The 18,247-nt window shown below is 50.7% G+C and overlaps 1 protein-coding gene across 8 annotated transcripts in view; it reads left to right on the forward strand.

Annotated features, from left to right (window-relative positions):
- LOC118510368 (putative protein kinase C delta type homolog) overlaps nucleotides 1–18,247 on the forward strand; it is a 46,128-nt gene that overhangs the window by 23,221 nt on the left and 4,660 nt on the right. For 4 of the 8 annotated variants that reach the window (XM_036052125.1, XM_036052143.1, XM_036052133.1 and 1 more), the window contains 8 exons: nucleotides 9,873–9,974; nucleotides 11,824–12,006; nucleotides 15,544–15,680; nucleotides 15,746–15,919; nucleotides 17,150–17,304; nucleotides 17,379–17,526; nucleotides 17,816–17,995; nucleotides 18,066–18,212. In XM_036052125.1, the coding sequence (XP_035908018.1) occupies nucleotides 9,873–9,974; nucleotides 11,824–12,006; nucleotides 15,544–15,680; nucleotides 15,746–15,919; nucleotides 17,150–17,304; nucleotides 17,379–17,526; nucleotides 17,816–17,995; nucleotides 18,066–18,212 (1,226 nt within the window). Of the gene's footprint in view, nucleotides 1–82; nucleotides 6,826–9,872; nucleotides 9,975–11,823; nucleotides 12,007–15,543; nucleotides 15,681–15,745; nucleotides 15,920–17,149; nucleotides 17,305–17,378; nucleotides 17,527–17,815; nucleotides 17,996–18,065; nucleotides 18,213–18,247 lie in introns of those variants that run through there. The other 4 variants (XM_036052096.1, XM_036052115.1, XM_036052086.1 and 1 more) reach the window with 4 other exon arrangements.

Consider the following 18,247-nt stretch of genomic DNA (forward strand, 5'->3'; position numbering starts at 1 on the left):
CAGCTCGGCGATGGACGGAACGGGCACAACACACACACACACACAAGCTGCTGGGCCAGGGAATCGGTGTCATCCCGCTTGCTGGTTTTCGGCAGGCCCGCCCCGAAACCCGTCCCGTACGGTGCTCTAGTTTTTCTTTTGAGAAACGGGGCATCACACTCTCTTTAATGGCGAGAAATCTGGTACAAATCCTGGCAGGGGTGAAAATACGGTCCAACGCACGGCTGATCGGTAGTGGCTCAGTTTGCAAGTGTCCGCTGCCAGTAACGGTTACCCAGTAGTCAGGCAGGCAGTGTCAGTGTGCCAGACAGACCGATCAGGCCATCTTTGCGCGCCCGGGTTTCGGATACGGACGCACAGCATACAAACGACTTTTTTTTAAGAGCTGGATATCGGTCCACCGAGTCTACGAAAAGTAATAGATTCAGCAACCAGACACACACGCACCATCAACTAACTGACTGACAGTGGTGTTTGGAATCAGTTTCGGCTGTTGCCTAACAGCTTGCAGGCAGAGCAGTTATTACCTGAACTCTTAATTCGCACTGACCGCAAGTAACCTTGCAGCCAAGTAACGCTGCGCTGTACGTCAATCCGGATCACCGAACCTCCCGGAACCTCCGTTTCTCGCGTGTGTACGTGACTGTGTGTGTGGGTTAAACAGTGATGAGAAGGAGTGCTACACATTAAAAGATAACGCGAGCGAGCGAGAGGAAGAGAGTGTGTGTGTGTGCGCGGTGAAGTGGTGACGGGGATGCGCATCGAATTTATGTAGTATACCCTAGAAGCGGCGCTGGTGTCTGAACTGAAACGCAAATAAATTTCTGCAGAGAGAGCAACGCACACAAACCACTACCAACGCATCGGAAGACCGCAAAAAAAAGCTGTACAAACCGTCGAACCTGATTAGGTACAGACCGTCTTCATCACGGGACCTGTCCCTTCGACTGCTTCCTCGGTCTCCGGCGTACCGACCGATCGATGCTCTGTTGATTGAATAATTGTTGCCCTGTGTCTCTAGGTGTGTTTGTGTGTCCCTGTTTTTTTTTTTTGGAACGCAGTTTAAGTGTGTGCGCGCGCGAGTGAGTGCAGTTAGTGTACCACGACACCCCCACCCCCTCCCACCCCGGCCTTTTCTGCCTAAAGTTCAACAAAATGCAGCGTGAGTTTCGTGACAAGTCCCCGAATAGTATGATCCAGCGTCCGAGTTGAGCAGTCGGTGGGTCGATATCGTTTTTGCAGCGTAACCGTGCAAGATGCCGCTGTACTCAGAATTGTATCACAACTTTGTCGGCAATACGCCCATCATCCCGACGCCGATCGTTTCGGTCGGATCCTCCACCTATAGTCCACCGACGTATGTCGGTGTGTCGCGTGCCTTCCCAAACCCGCTGTCATCTGCCAGCTCCCGTACTGCACCGTCCTTTACCCGGGGATACGTGCCAAAGTTGACACCGATCACCGAGACACCGCTTACCAGCACCCGTATCGCGGCACTCGGACGTGTCAGTTCGCCCAAGTTCTTGGGTGGTCATCATCATCACCATGGGCATAGTTCGCCCACGTACCAGAAACCACGGCGCACTATCAACACCGCGGACATTGACGTGTCGGCTTCGAAGTATGCGGGCGGTACGCGCACACCACTGTCCACCCATCATCGGTCGTTGGCCCTGCTGGAGTCGAGCTGCTCGCCGACGAACTATTCGGGGCCAAGCAGTCCACCGGATGCGTCCTCGCTATCGTCGATCGGAACCGCTACCATCAACCTGTCCGAAACGGAGCGTACCGTTGGCGGAGCGTTGTCTAGCGTAACGCCACTGTCAACACGCGATCAAGAGCTCAACGAACGCAGCGAACAGCGGCGCGCTCGGTCGACCATCAACCGGAACCGTACGGTGGTGCGGTTGAACACGATTCGTGCACGTAGCAAGTCGCGGGGAAGCCGTGGAAGTACCGAGGGTCGCGATCGACTGACGCTGCCAGAGGTTGGCAGTGAGCCTACGTTTGACGAGGAGATGCTGCTGCTGGAACCGTCGATGGTAAGGCCTGGTGGTGGTAGTTCGTGGCGTGACAATTTTCGGGATGAGCTATCGTTACGGCCCCGTACCCGTACCGAACCGAGCAAGTCTCCTGGGGAGCTACTGCTCGAGAAGCATCTGATAAGGGACGGTGAGAGTGCGGCGGTGAGCACCACGGAACCGAGCTATCCACCAACCCGTTCCCCAGTGCCGAAACGGCGCGGTACAATCCGGCGCAAAAGTGCTGTAAAGATCCCGAGCTTTCATGAGATCTGTGCCGACATTAGCTCGGACAAGCTGGACGATGATCTGAACGCGGGTGAATTGCGTCGCCGGGCATCACAATTGATCGAGGATGAGTTGCTACAGTTTCAGGAGGAGCTCAAGAAGGCGGCCACCGGAGCTAACAATCTGGCGCCGGATATACTCGAGGAACGGCTTAAGGAGGCACTCGAGCAGCAAATCGCACAAGACTCAGGTGTGGAGGTAGCGGAGAAGCGAAAGCAGAAGAAAATTAAGCGCACCCGTACGAAGGTGTTGCCAGTGCCGACTCCAGATGAGCAGGAGATGGAACCGAAGCTTGCCAGTGAGCCGGTGGTGGTGGTGGAGAATGCAGCGCCACCACGAATCGTTGCCGAGCTAGAATCGATCGAAGAGTGCACGGTGTTCAAACTGCCGAAAAAGAAGAAAAAACAACCTGAAGATACAGGCGTCGTGAAGAAGAGTACTACCCCAGGCGGGCTACGAAAGGAGATGACGGAGCACGGCCGTACCGAGCCAGAGCTGCAACAGGTACAGGTGGTTATCGTTGATCGACCACAGTCACACAGTGCTGATTTGACGAACGGAATGCAAGATGCGTCGAAGCAGGCTTCGACGGATGCGGAGGATAAAGGTGTTGTCGAAGGGGCTGGCCCTGCCGACACACCACCTTCACCCACTATCCTACCAAAACCAAACGCTGAGCCACGCAAGCTGGCCAAGACTGGTATAAAGACGTACGTGCGTAAGAAAACGGTTGAGAACTTACCCGAACCAAGCTTATCGGAGGCGTTGACAAGTGAGAGTGAGAACTTGTCGCCAAAGGAAAAGATTTTTCCACCTCCAAAGGACGCTGTTCTTAGCTTACAGCCAGCTGTAAAAAAGTGCGAACCTGAAAAGAAAGCAGCATCGGTTGCAGAATCAACCGAATCAGTTAAACCGAAAGAGCCGCTCCAGCTGAAATCAACAGCGGCTGATACGAAACAACTTTGTGAGGTAAGTGATAAAGTCACATCCAATAAAGAGACCGCAATCAAGAACTCTTTTGACAAACCATTAAAGCTAGTAGATCCAGAACAAAGCTCAAATGTCGAGATGCCTGCCTCAATTACTGCAACTCCTAATAAGAATCATCCAGTTGAACGAAAGATCATACAGACAGCGGAGCAAAAAATCAATGATCCTAAGCAGGCAAAACCAAATCAAACTGCTCAATTAACTGCAAGCAAAGTAGCAGAAGAGCCAATTGAAAGCCTTCTGCCTACCGATCCACCTACTGCACCTTCAAAGCTGGCTGATACTAGCGTTCTGAGCGTCACAAACAAATCGCAGTCCATCTCAACTGTGCCATCAGGTGAATCAAAACCACTAGCTCCACCGTTCAACACGGAACCCACCAATAAGCTACAACCAGCAAAATCTAAGCTCGATGAACCGGGGAAACTAATTCCCAACAAGCTAGCGCTACGTAAGAAACCGATCGATTTGAAACGGTCCACGGATGATGTGGACTTTTGGAGTACCATCGGAACGCGGGAGACAGTATCGTTTGCACGGCGCAAGCAGCAGCTGGTTATGCTCCGGTCTACGGAAGAAGAAGAATCACCTCCCGCTTCACCAAGCCATCCATTCCAAGGCTTACCAACGTCGCCAAAGCAACCACAATCGGCAGAAACGAATACGGAAGCGAAGCAATGGGATACGGTTAAACCAGCAGCCATTTCTAAGGCACCTACTATGCCGGTAAGTGACGTGAAACAGGACGCAGTTGCAGCTGTGTGTGACAAGACACCCGTCCCTGCCAAGAGCCCGGCAGATGACAAGCCGCATACAGATTCTACGAAGCATTTGAAAATGTCGGCTAGTATGGATGCTGCTTCTCAAGCGAAACCTACTGCAGTAGGCGAGAAGGTAGCAAAACAATCAGAACCCACAGAGACAAAGAAAACTAAACCCATTAAACCTGAACCAGAAGCAATTAAAGCAAATCAAGCTGCGATGCCACTAGCGAAAGGGAAAGAAACCACACCTACGGATGGTGCAAAGATAGCTCAATCAACACTTGCGTCACCAGCTGAATCTAAAGTATCGAAAACGATAACCACCACACCACCAGAAAGCCCGACAGTGAAATCGAAAGCGAACTCTTCCCTAACGTCAGAATTGTTGGCAACGCAAGCGAAACCCAACACAAGTCCAGACGCGATTGCTCCAAAAGCAAAACCTACCAGCCTTCCGGGGGTTTCTGCATCAGAAGTTTTGGTAACGCAATCAAAACCCAACACAGCATCAGAACCAGTCCCATTGAAAGTGAAGCCAAGTACAACGCTTGACGCCATTGCTCCAAAATCAAAACCCACCAGTCTTCCGGGAACTCCGGTATCAGAACTTTCAACGACGAAACCCAATACACCACCAGAACCACTCCTTTCGAAAGCAAAACTTAGCACAACTTTAGACGCCACTGCTCCAAAAGCAAAACCTACCAGCCTATCGGAAACTCCGGTTGCAGATCGTTCGACGGCGCCAACGACGAAACCCAATACACCACCAGAACCACTCCTTTCGAAAGCAAAACTTAGCACAACTTTAGACGCCACTGCTCCAAAAGCAAAACCTACCAGCCTATCGGAAACTCCGGTTGCAGATTGTTCAACGGCGCCAACGACGAAACCCAATACACCACCAGAAACACTCCCGTTGAAAGTGAAACCAAGCACAACGCTAGACCCCACCACTCCAAAAACGAAACCTGTCAGCCTTCCTGGAGTGTCCGCATCGAAACAGAAACCAGACACCCCACCCGAGCTACCATCGCCGAAAGCGAAGCAGCCCCCTACTTTGGAGCCTGGAACAAAACCAAAACAACCTCCGCTTCCCGAGAAAACGCCAACGAAAGTCACCAAAGCACTTCCGGCACAAGAGGTCCTCCCGATCGCATCGCTCGACACGAAAAAGTTATCGCCCAAAGAACTGATAAAGGCGATCGCACCCAACATTGCGGCAGCGGCTGAAAAGAAGCTGGCCCAGGAGAAAACAAAACCAAAGCCGGAACAGAAACAACCCCAACCACCTGTTCCTTCGACCCTCACCTCGTCCACTGCTGCTGTGCCGGCCTCTGTCACAGCGACAACACCGCCAACCGATGGCACCAAACCCGCCGAAGAACCGGTGAAGAAAGTGATCGTGAAGAAGGTGATCAAAGTCGTCAAACCGAAAGTGCCCGCCGGTTCGAAGCCAAAGACTGAACCGGAAGTGGATGGGCAGGCGGAGCGGGAACAGGAACAGCGCCGCCTCGCTCAGCAGAAGCAGCAAAATCTCGAGCGTATGCAGACGAAGCTCAACCAAATCACGCTCAACATGGGTGTGAAGGGGACGGAGGTGGAGGTGAAGGAATGCCAAAAATGTCAGTCGGCGATTGTTTCCGAGGCGCTTCCGGTGCCGGTAGCCATCGTGACGGCGACACCGACGCCGAAACCGGCGAAGCAGCCGATCGCGAACGGGGCGAAGCTGACGAAGAATAAATTCGGCACGCTAGACAATCTGAGTGACCTATCTGCTGTGGACGTTCGCGATCGTAACAACAACGCGGGTGTCGTGAAACCGTCAGTGGTGAAACCCAAGCAGACAACAGTAGCAGTAGCAGCAGCAGCAGCAGCAGCAGCAGTTGCAACAAGTGCAGACAAGCAGAAGGTGTTGTTTTCGAGCAGTGAAGAAGACGGCACAGGTGTTCCAGCGTCCGGTGTAGGATCCCGGATCGATAACGACAGTGCATCGGAAACTTCGTTCTCGGGTGTAGAAGACGACTGGTCATCGGAGGAGGAGGAAGACGACGACGACGATATGGCGAACGATAAGCTCGAAAAGAAGAAACCGTTCGATCCGACCAAGCGCGTCAAGCTGAACTTCGATCAGATGCGCAAATGCTACTCGAAGGAGGAAAAATCGCCAATTGTGCTGGTGGCTCGGCCCCGTCCGCTCTGGAAGGTGAAGCGACACGGCCACCGGCACAACCGGAAGGCGGATCTGACCAGCAGCAGCAGCAGCGGTAGTGGCAGCAGCAGCGATGACGAGAGTACCAGCACGTCGACGACCACGAGCAGTGGAGCGACGAGCAGCAGCACCAACAACACCACCGATCAAACATCCTCCGAGGCGGTGTCCATCTTGGACGGTGCCACCTCGGACATCAACACGGACAGCAGCGTCAACTCGAGCACGGGCGGCAAACAGAAGGGCAAGGGCCAGCAGGCGAAGGCCAAAGGGCAGAAAGGGAAACCGGATCCGTTTAGTGATATTTACGACAACCCGATGGTGATCCCGCTGCATGCAGAGCCGCGCACGAGCAGTCGCAAGAGCGGTGGTTCGTTCGTACCGCCGCCGGCCCGGGACGAGAACAACAACACGCCGGCCGACCTGGACGAGGACGAGCGGGCACGGTCAATCGGAGGCGGGCACGAGGTACGCAGCGCCAGCACCAGCAGCCACGATTCCGGATTCTACGGTGGAGGCACAGCACCGATCAGCCCGAAGAAAGCACTCGGTAAGTGACGCTAATTAGCGAGAGTTCTTATTGCTGCACCTTGCATCATTCGTCCAGATATTGCACCGTTGATTGTTTCGTTCTGTCAAATTCTGTCTGCATCCCTTGCGGATGCAATCTCACCGCTGCTCCGCATCGGCAAACGCTTCGAAGCGCTGGTGGCTACTTCCTGCCCACCAAGATATCCGAAGTATCTTGCGGCTAAAAATAGCGACATCGGCTGAGAGTGGTTACGCTTTCGTCTTGATCGATTCGAACTCTCGATCGAATGATTGCTCTTGCTTTCGGGCCTCCACACCTCGCAGCCACCCGTGGCCACCCTAAGCCACCGTGCGCATGCAGCAGGCGAGCCACGGTGGTTGCGGCATGTCACGTCATGAAAGTCAAGTTCAATGTCATCGCTGACGTTCGCAGTGGTTGCGGTCCTTTATCGTTCCGCGCTCAATCATCAACCCTGCGTGCCGTCTATCTGCCTCGTGCGGGTCGGAGTGCGGCTTATGAGCACTCACTTGATCGAATAGCAACAGGTGGGTAACTCTCGCATGACCCTGGAGCACTTTCTTCCTGTGGTAGAGATGTCGTCTTCGACACTCGCAGTCACACACACACACACACACACAGAGGGGCAATTAAACTGTCCGTCTGTGAGCCATCTTACTGTGTGGAGGAAGCAGAACCAACAGAAACACGAATCGAACTATCTTCGATCCTTCATCCTGATGCTGGCCGTTGAAGGGGAAAGCAGGACCCGTCCGAATGCGGGTGCGGTCGCTAAAAATATATATACTACCCCATAAATGCAAAAGAAAAAAAAACAACGGAACGCAAACTCATCTCGGCCCAAGCGTATGGGAAGGGTAGATGGTGCGCGAAGCTACCCGTCGATCTACATATACGTGTCGGGTGACTTGCGATTCACGCGACCACGACCCAATACGATGAACAGGGATTAGCTAATGTCCGCGTTCAGGGACATTCGACAGGGCAGGTTCGTCTATGCTCGCTTTTCACGCGCAAACCATAAGCTTGACAGTAAACAGTTCACAATCACCGAAACGATAGCCGAGACAACGGCAAAAACCCCGAGCCGATACCGGCAGAACCCTCCGTCAGTCCGCACCACCAGGCGCATCGTGTTTCTGAGGGTCGTCAATTTTATTGCCGACGACGAGGAACCGTCTTGCGAGCCTGGGGGACCGATCTTGAGCGGGTTGCGGGTTTTGTGGACGAGAGCTAGCGTTACATGATCCCCGATTTATGACCCTGAACATCGGGAAGTCTGCTTTATGGCTTTCCTTCCAACCCTGACGCTGTGGCCTGGGCGTCGCCACGCAAAGACATCACCAAACCGAGATAAACAAAAGAACTCTACAGCTTCGAATTGATCGATCTGCCTGAAAATTCTGAGTGCTGATGCATGATCTTTGAATCGTCATCAAAATCTTCGTTGTCTGATATGTCTTGAACAACTTCAAACCGATGACGGCTAGCATCTAGCCATCTAGCATCCAGGAACTACCATTTCCCACATCTGGTGCACATTTCCACACCACCGGTGCAAAGCAACAAAGTAAAAGTTTTATTTTTGATTTTGCTTACCGATGCAAAAACACTGGCCAGACATCAACCGGACGGTACCGTACCGGTAAGCCAAACAGACATCCCGCATTTGTTTTTGTTTTTTCGCTATTCAACATTCGGTCGCTTCATGCAGGTGAAGCATGGCAAAGAATCGACAGTACGCAACGCTGGTAACGCTTTGCTAGAATATACGCAGCATCAAAAAGCTAGCGGAGAAGTTGTTTATATTATTCTGCATGTTTTCATGTTCCAGATACAGCGGCCGTTCCGAGCGTTCGGAGGTTTGCACAGTGGAAGTATGCACCTGGGTTCTGGTGCTTTGGTGAGGCTTCAAAGGCATCCGAGTGAAGTCATATATCAGAGGGCTAGGTACTTCATTCTGGACGAGTCCGTCTATCTTGGGCGTACGATTCCAACGGGCGATATTATTGGTGTTGGAGTTGGTGTGGATGCATTGCCGAACGGCCCTTTGCATAAGGTGCTATATGGTTTCAATTTTACTTCACCGCTCTGCTTCACGGTGCTGCTCTTGACACTTCCACACGCCCGTACGCTGATGCAATCGGATGCAAAACCCTCGGTTTTGTTGCGTGCTGCGCTTTGCGCTTCTTTCGCCAAGATGCACCAAACCAACCAGTTTCGTGGGGTGGATCAGAAACATTATTATTACCCACGGAAAAGATCATCGCGAGCGAGTATTGGGCAAAAATGCCACCAGCAAAAAAAAACAAAAACGAAACGCCAACTGCCTATCATGGTCGGTATGCAATTAGGCTAATTAATTCTCGATCTATTTCTATTCGAGATATTTATTCTTAGCCCCATCTCGCCTGAGCGTTACGGGGCCCGTAGCCCCATACAACCTGCAAACCCGCTGGCGGCGCAAAAATTGTGCCGCAGCCGCCGCCGCCGCCGCCACCGAGTCTTGGCGACCGATGGTACTTGTCACCAGCAAAGTTTGCAAAGGAGATGTCATAAACTTGTTGACTTGTGAATACGCCTCACTTATAATTTCTGCACCATTCACCGGGTCTAATTTAATGGTCCCAGAAGTGGTTTGCTGGTGTGTTGCTCGAGGGTGAGAAATTGGGAAATATAATTAAAAAAAAATCTTGGAACGCCGGAACACGGCGAGCCGAATGCGGAAATAGTCACTAATTCTAACATTGAGACAGACATTGAGAGAGATCTTACAACTGTGAGCAAGAGAACGAAACAGAGAGTGAGAAGTTTTTTTTTTTTGAGGACCAACCAAAAGGAAAAAAAATCGTTGGAAAACTTTGATCGGAACAGCAGACGGCATCGACGGAAACTGTTGAACCTGGCAGCGTCGTGATTTTTTGCGCTAGAGTATTCATGACATTTTACTCTCCCCGGTCCGTCGCGACTCTTGCGCCCTCTTTACTACGTTTCTGCTTACTGCTCCCGTTGCAACGTGAATGTGGAGGACCGTCTATTATCGGCAGACTGTGACGTAAACTGTCATAAGAAGTGCGAGAAGCTGGCAGCCAACTTATGCGGCGTCAACCAGAAATTAATCGTCGAGGCACTCTCCTCCGTCCGGCGAGGTAAATGCTACCAACTCTTAACGACCAGGCTGGACAACCATAAATGCCAACAAAGCTGCTCCCCTGGTTCGGGCTGAGGTCTTCTTCAAGGTTCTTCTAGGCAGTGTCCGGGACACATTGTTTGGGTTGGATAAATCAACTAAATTCAGCGATTAGGGCTAGGATTATACTAGGAGTTTGGAGAAGATTGGATGTCGTCTAGAATATCAACAGGGTTTTCTGGACTTCAACTCCGAAAAAGTCCTTAAATGTTCTCTTGGTGCTACATCGCTTTAAAATTACCTGCATGCAGGTTGTTTTTCGTAACCATAGGGTAATTTGATCAGATAGCAAAGAATAGCCAGGAAAGCAACACCCTACATCCAACCAGAATGCAAATGAGGTGCAAATATTTATAACACCTCACAACAGACAGGCTGACAGTAGAACGCGCTGGGTACGAAACGAAAAAAAACGCTCGCGAAAATTAACGATCCGCCCGTATAGCAGCAATAGCGTGGCATCCTTGTAGCGTCAGCCGATTTTTATTTTGGCACACCGCGGCATCCCGCTCTGTGTCCGTGCAAGGGTGAACGGACTACAGCAAGGGGGCACAACGTTGACTATCGCGCTGATCACAGTATGATTTGGTCACGTCGTACCCCTTATCGGAAGCGAGACCAATGGGCATAACGATGCAAATGGAAGAGTTTTCTCGTCCGGCGAGGTTCAGCGAAGTGAGCGTCAGAACGCCTCACGCCACATGTCTTTCGCTTTTGGTTTTCTTCGAATGTTATAAAAATGCCATCAGCGGCTAATAATGCGAATACGCGCGCGAAGCGCAATAACGCCGACCGGGCACATGCCATGAGGGAGTGAATCCTCCGATATTCAGCGTTTTCTCAGACAGGCAGCTAGCAAGAAGTGAGTCGGCGAATTTCGGTACGCTCGTCCGTTGTGCGTTAGCCCTCGGGACGGGGTTTATTGCAACCTCGACCTCTCTATACGGCCCGCTCGAACACTTCCGTGTGATCGAGACCGCATCATTGGGACGTTGATAAAAATAATACTACTATTGAAGCATTGTGGTCCACACGCAATTGATCACACTTGCTTTGGTTGCTTGGTGCAAACACTATAATGCAGCTGCTGTTTCGTTCCAAGATGTCGCTAAAGAGTCGTTGAAAACTAGTCCTGGGGCATCCACCAGCCAGAACGAGGAAAGGATAACCTCAAAAATCTCAAATGAAAAAAAAACCCTTCGTTCCGGACGACGTAACAAATTTGTGGAATATTTGCCAATAAAACCAAGCCCCGTAACGTACAGTTACAGCAACAGGCAACAACACATGCTCGCGCGAACGTCAGCAGTTAGCGAAACGTCGTCCGCTGCACACCAACAACTTTCGCGTGCCAACGAGACGGCATATCAATAGATGGCAGGGCAGGCAGCCAGGCGTCGGCGTCGGCGAAGAAACAAAAACTCACCTCTGCCACCAAGACGAAGTAGACGTGTAGAATGCGGAATGAATTTCGTGAGGTGTGAGACGGGTGTTGCGTCGTCGTGCCAAATCGGTGGGGAAGAAATTCTTCTTCCCCTCGACAAACATGTGACACTAGAGAGCGTATGGGAAGGGTTTTTTTTTTTTTTTGTTGTTGGTTGGTTGGCGCAATCACTTCCTCAAAGATGGCGCACCTACGTCTCGTGGGGATAGATTCTTTCTGGACCTCGCGAGATTACTTTTAGCCCACGATCCAGGATCCAGATGAGCAGCTTTGTTGGCATTTATCGTTACCGGCAGCGTGCAAGTGAAGTTCAGGAAAAATCCTGGACGAACTCTGCAACACCAACCAGGTACTTCGTTTCCAGGTGCGCACGAGGCTCGAGACTCACCGTCGAAGGTGCCACCGAGCGCGAATCCGGCCTACCGCATCGAGACGCCCGTCCCGTCGGTCGCCCGGTTCGAGCACGATTGCAACGATGGCGTCGGAATGTCAACGGCAACGACGAGTAACGCTTCCGCGTCATCCGCCGCCAAGGAGGAAGAGATAGGTAACCGGGTGTCCGCTGCATTACGCTCCTCCCATTGCTTCCCTTTGTTGCAGGTCGTTCGCTTATTTAGGGCACGTGGCATTCATTTCATCTACGAACGGGTGGTTCACTTTCAATATACCGTTTCGTATTCAATATTTTTAGTACCGACACCGATCGGATTTCTTAATCGCCAACTCGCTACCCGTGTGGGACCGATGCAGGTTCTTACTCGCTACGATGATGCAATCTAGGTGGCAGATGCATTCTCAGCATAGATTTTAAGAGCATGCTGTGTCTTACACCTGACACTTCAAAACCGGGAGTACTTCAAACAATCTATCCGGGAAACACCTAGAAGTCGTGTCCAAACATGGCCGAACGATGGTACGGTCAGTTCAGCTGACGAGCAAACAAACCCGTCCGAAAACTATTTAGGTCGGATGCATCATTTCCCCCGAAGACCGTGTGGATAGCTCGCAGTGTTTTGCTCCAACCGCGTTGGTGTGTCGAGGAGGTTTTTTTTTTGTTTTGTTCGAAATCATCCGTCACACCTCACTCCGTTGGCGACTCGATGACTCGGGCCGTCTCTCTAGACATCAGCTTTTTTTTTCTCGAGCATGTAGGCAAACTCCCGCGGATGGTTTTTCCTGCTCACCACATCGCCCACTTTTTTTGTTGGTTTTGGTCGGGTGGAAAATGTTCTCTGCTGACGAGGGAAGCTGATGCCTACGCTTTGTGGAACATTTTTGGACCTTCAGGTGACCTCGTAAGGTATCGCAGCACCGATGGTGTTGTGAAATCGTTCCGTACTTTGTTTTCCCGTTGAGGAAGAAAATTCTTGCAACGTTGGTGGTAGACAAAGCCACCATAGAATATGACTTCGGTAGGAAATCGCGACTGGACTAGATATTGTATCAGCAGCGGTTTCAAAAACAACGCTATTGAGAAGCTGCAAGTCAAACATTGCTTGCTTAACACAAAAGCTGGCAACAAGTCAGGAACGAACGACCACCAAGAAATGGTAGAGGAAAAAAAGACCCTTCACTGAAGGAAACAAATAGCCTAAACCGGCGAAGAACATCGTGCAGCAAAAGATGGTGTGCGCTGAGATGGAATGGTGTAGTTTGCTAAGGCAAAAACCACACCGGGAAACACACAGGCAGGTTTTGGCTTTCGTTTAAAAATAAGACCACCTTTACTACCTTTTGTGTGGTGTGCGAAAAATGACAAAAAATGGGGCGAAGCATCACAGCATAATACCGGGAAGGTTTCGGAGAAGATTGACTAGCACCAACTAGGGACTCAAAATGAAGTTTCCGATAGGGAGGGTTCGCTGGATGATCGACAAATAATATTCGAACCATTGCCTTAACTCAACATCAAGCTCAAGGTGAAGTGTCCAATATAAAAGGTTTCGTAGTAGCGTTCGAACCATCGCTGGACTCTGGTCAAGATGAAGTACGCACATCTCGTCGGTTTCCTGGTTAGTAACGTTCTAGTATTGCTCGAGATATTTCAAAACTCCGGCCCAAGTTGAAGTGAACAATCCAGCTTCTCTCAGTAAACCCTGTAAGAGGAATTTGCCGATGAGTTTGTCGAGCGAAGCCACCATCACGATATAACCTTCAAAGTTAAGAAAAAAAAAACCCCAAGCTTCAACAGAATCTGATAACAGATACAAACAAACGAGTGTGAATGGTTGACACCAGTGGAGTGTTTGAGTGAACGAACCACAGCCTCACACTGGAACAAAAACCTGCGTAAGTGAGGGTGTTCAAAAATGTCCATCGTTGTGTGGAGGCACGTAGCATAAGCGAAACGATTAGGAGTATGGGTAGCACACGAACGAACCCACCCCCCTCGAATAGACACTGGAGCACACGAAGTGTATGTGGAGGCTGTGCTTGTGTTTAAATTACCAACCCCTCGGTGATGATCAATTGAAGGATGTCGGATATGGAAAGGGGAAAAACACATACACACACGCACACACCTACCCGACCGGAACTCCACCGGATCGAGGGTGTTGTAGGCAGTGCTGTCGGTGCTGTAGAACAAAGCGGAACTACGCATCCATGACAATCGGGTGTGTGTACTAATGAGGTTTGGGCCGCGTACGGAGTGCTGCTATTAAACCGCATCGACCATTAATCATCAAAACCGTGTCCGAACCTGATCTAAGTGCGTTACCCTTGGATCGCCTAGCCCACGATCACCGAACATAGAGCGAGCTGGAGCTAGCTGAAGCACGCCGAAAAATGAAGCCCACCCAAATTGCGTACGTGGTGCCGCAGCAGAAATTGAGAAAGATCCCGGCGAGAGTACGGCGCGTCCCGAAAACCAGACGGCGAATGGGTGTGCGAAGCAAAAGCACGAAACGGCCGAACGTCTCCAGTAGCTGCGTACCGCAGCAACAACAGCAACAACCCGTGGTGGATGTACCGTGCGAACTCCCGAACGGGCAGTACGCGGATGGGTGGAATCCTTTCCAGCTGCTCGAGTATACCGAGGAACCTGTCAACCTCGAGCTAAAGTTCAGTACGAATAATCGCGGAACCGAAAATGGTGCCGAGTTCGTGACGCTGGAAGACCGACCGAACTGTGCGCTGGTAGAGCAGCAGACGGAAAGCTACACACACATCGAACAAGTTTGCTACGACGAAACGTGTCTAACGGATGTGCTCGGTGCGATCATACGCGAGCAGCTCCAGAACCCGGTGTCTCCAGCGGCTCACCCAGCCAGAGTGTACTATCGGCAGCCAAGAAAAACGGACATATCGATCTTGCAGAAGCACATACGCCGCAGAATGTATCGGCGCTCGGTGAAGATGACGGCGTGCCTGCCAATAGTTTACGAGATGGACGAACTTTCGCTGAACCTTTGCGATCGTTTCGTGGAGTACGAGGAACAGGAGGTGGAGGAACTATTCGAAGAGGAGGAGGAGGAGGAGGAGGAGGAGGAGGAGGAGGAGGAGAAGGAGGAGGAGGAGGAGGAGGAGGAGGAAGATATGCTGGAGATCGAATCGATTCAGGAGTCATCGGAGGGCTGTGCAGGTTACTGTGCCGACTGCTCGTCCATCGGTGCCGACACTTATTCCAGCGATGAGGAGCTTGCTTTCGACGAGATCTTGTTGGTGCTGTACAGCGATGAGCCGCAGGTGCAGGAGCAACGTTCGTGGTGGAGTTATCTGTTCGGTGAATGCTTTCCCTGCATCTTGTTCCGCCAGTGCCACAACAGTGCTGATAATGATTGCTAACTTCAGTTATAGTTTTGTGTGTGCGTGTTTGTTTGTGTGTGAGTGTGTGTTTTTTTAATTGCGTCCATTATTAAGTTTTGACAGATTAACGCGTTCTATGGTGTACCCCATTAAGTTAGGTGCGTTACGTAACGCGCGTGCCAATCGAACGGTGGTCAATCAATCGGGCGTGTTATACGTTTCGTTTCGTTTCGTTCATCTGCTCCATCTGCTCTGTGTACCAACTAGCGTCCACCAGTGTGTCTGATACTTTCCGTTCTCTTTATGACCTTTCGCACACACCGTTTCGTGCGTTCAGAAACGTCCTACACCTATGCACAGTTCCAGAAGACGGGCAAACTAACGGCACCGGCCACAGTGATACCGCGCTTCCGGAAGTACAACGTGGACGACTTCCATTTCCTTACCGTGCTGGGCAAGGGTAGCTTCGGAAAGGTAAGCACCGTGCTAGATATGGTACCGCCATTACGATGCTCAACAACTCTCGATCTTGTGGGCAGGTGTTTTTGGCCGAGCTGAAAAATTCCGACTACTACTACGCGATCAAGTGTTTGAAGAAGGACGTCGTGCTGGAGGATGACGACGTGGACTGTACGCTGATCGAGCGGAAGGTGTTGGCCCTCGGTACCAAGCATCCCTTCCTGTGCCATCTCTTCTGCACCTTTCAAACGGACGTAAGTACCAGCAACAATAAAAAAAAAAGAAGCCCGGTTCATCAACCCGCACAAAACGCGCGAGAACGAGGAAGTGCATCGTGCGGGCTTTTGTTGGCGGGCGTACTAGAGCACCGTACCGTTCCTGCGGGATAGATGTATGCCACGCTGAACTATTTTTACGCCTCGCAAGAATTCGGCAAATGTTCTCTCGACGCCCGCGGGTACGCCGTGATGGTGGTAGCATTGCCTAGCGTTGCGGGTTTTTGTGTCGACGTACTACGAACGAGCGGTCCCGTACCTATTGACCTACATTTGAAGGGATTTTCGGGGAAGATTAGACAACAATGCGTCAAGGAAGCAAGGGTGAGAGAGATCTCTCAGTCATTGCTTGCTTCAAGCTGGGGTTTGTTTTAGTTACGGTATGGATTTTATTTGTTTATTGATTTCGTTTTATCAACACAATTTTAACAGCGCTTTGCTATTGTTGGTGACTCATCAATAGCGCGTGCGTCTCCATGTTAGTAGCACGAATCAGCAATTTAGAGAACATAATTTCAAAAACGATTCTGGAGAGCACCGTAAAGAGTCATCTGGGGTGACTACCTAAGCAAACTAGATACGAGAGTATTATTATCATTCCAAGGTGATGTCATCAGGTGCTCTAAGTGGCTTCGCCTAGTGAGATCTTCGAATGTCACTCAAGAGTCTTTGTAAGATTATTTTGATTCTGGATATTGAGATTCTAGAGCACCGGCAAGTGTCGTAAAGGCGACATGCTAAGCAAACTTCATTCGACAGTATTATCATCGATACAAAGTGATGGTCATCAGGTGTGCTAGGAGTGGTAATCCACTCTTCCATGATACAGTGACTGACAATATAGAATAAGACCACCTAAAATTGTGTAAGTGTAAATTTGATTTGGGGTAAATTTGATTTGGGGTCCGGTGGCCGAGGCGATAACGGCGCCGGTCTTCCCACGGCAGGATAGGGGTTCAAATCCCATCCAGACCGCCTACCCGTACGTAGAGCTGACTACATTACTACGGGTAAAATTAAGTCACAGAAAGTCAGAAATGGCAGGCCGAAACCGCTCGAGGTTGTAGTGCCATCGAAGAAGAAGAAAAAAATTGAGGTCTTTGTGAGGTTTTACAGTTTTAATACAATTGAAAGTTTAAAAATATTGGGAAAAGAGTTAAAATTTTCCTGATGTCACTTAAACCTTATAAATGACTGTCCCACACGCAGAGTCATCTGTTCTTCGTGATGGAGTACCTGAACGGCGGTGATTTAATGTTCCACATCCAACAGAGCGGTCGCTTTCCCGAAGCACGGGCCCGCTTTTACGCCGCGGAGATTGTGTCGGGGCTCAAATTTTTACACCGCAAGGGTATCGTCTATCGGTGAGTATTGTTCCCAGCATTGGACCCTGCTTCAAACTTCCATAGTAACATAAGTTCGATGGCGTATATCACAGTGATTTGAAGCTGGACAACGTGCTGCTTGATTATGACGGCCACGTGCGGATAGCGGACTTTGGTATGTGCAAGCTGGAGATCTACCTGGACAAGCTGGCGGACAGTTTCTGTGGCACACCGGATTATATGGCGCCCGAAATAATCAAAGTAAGTGATCGTTTTTCTTTTGTCCTTAACATACTGGGGCGGTCCGGTGGCCGAGGCGACAGCGGCGCCGGTCTTCACACGGCAGGGCCGGAGTTTCAAATCCCATCCAGACCGCCTCCCCGTACGTAGGGCTGACTAGTTTGCTGCGGGTAAAATTAAGTCACAGAATGCCAGAAATGGCAGGCCGACACCTCTCGAGGTTGTAGTGCCAAGGAAGTAAAAGATAATGAGAGGACATTCTCGCAAAATTATGACGGTTTTTGCGCATTTGTTTTTTTTTTTTGCGCAGGGGCAAAAATACAACCAAGCCGTCGACTGGTGGTCGTTTGGTGTGCTGGTGTACGAGATGCTCGTCGGCCAGTCACCGTTCAGCGGCTGCGACGAGGATGAGCTGTTCTGGTCCATCTGCAACGAGATACCTTGGTTCCCGCATTATCTCTCCAAGGAAGCGTTACGATTGTTACAGTCGGTAAGTTCACACCGTTCGTTATGCATTACCAGATCAGCTTTACTAACTGCGATCCTTCCGATACGTGCAGCTCCTGGAAAAGGATGCCTCGATACGGCTCGGTGTGCTCAACACGATGGACGAGGAGAGCGACATCAAGTATCACCCCTTCTTCAATAGTATTATCTGGGACAAATTGGAGAGACGAGCCGTCGAACCACCGTTCAAGCCCCAAGTCGTAAGTCACCATTACCTACATTGTCTATGCGAACC

This window comes from Anopheles stephensi, chromosome X (assembly GCF_013141755.1).
Source record: "Anopheles stephensi strain Indian chromosome X, UCI_ANSTEP_V1.0, whole genome shotgun sequence".
NCBI classification, from domain to species: domain Eukaryota; kingdom Metazoa; phylum Arthropoda; class Insecta; order Diptera; family Culicidae; genus Anopheles; species Anopheles stephensi.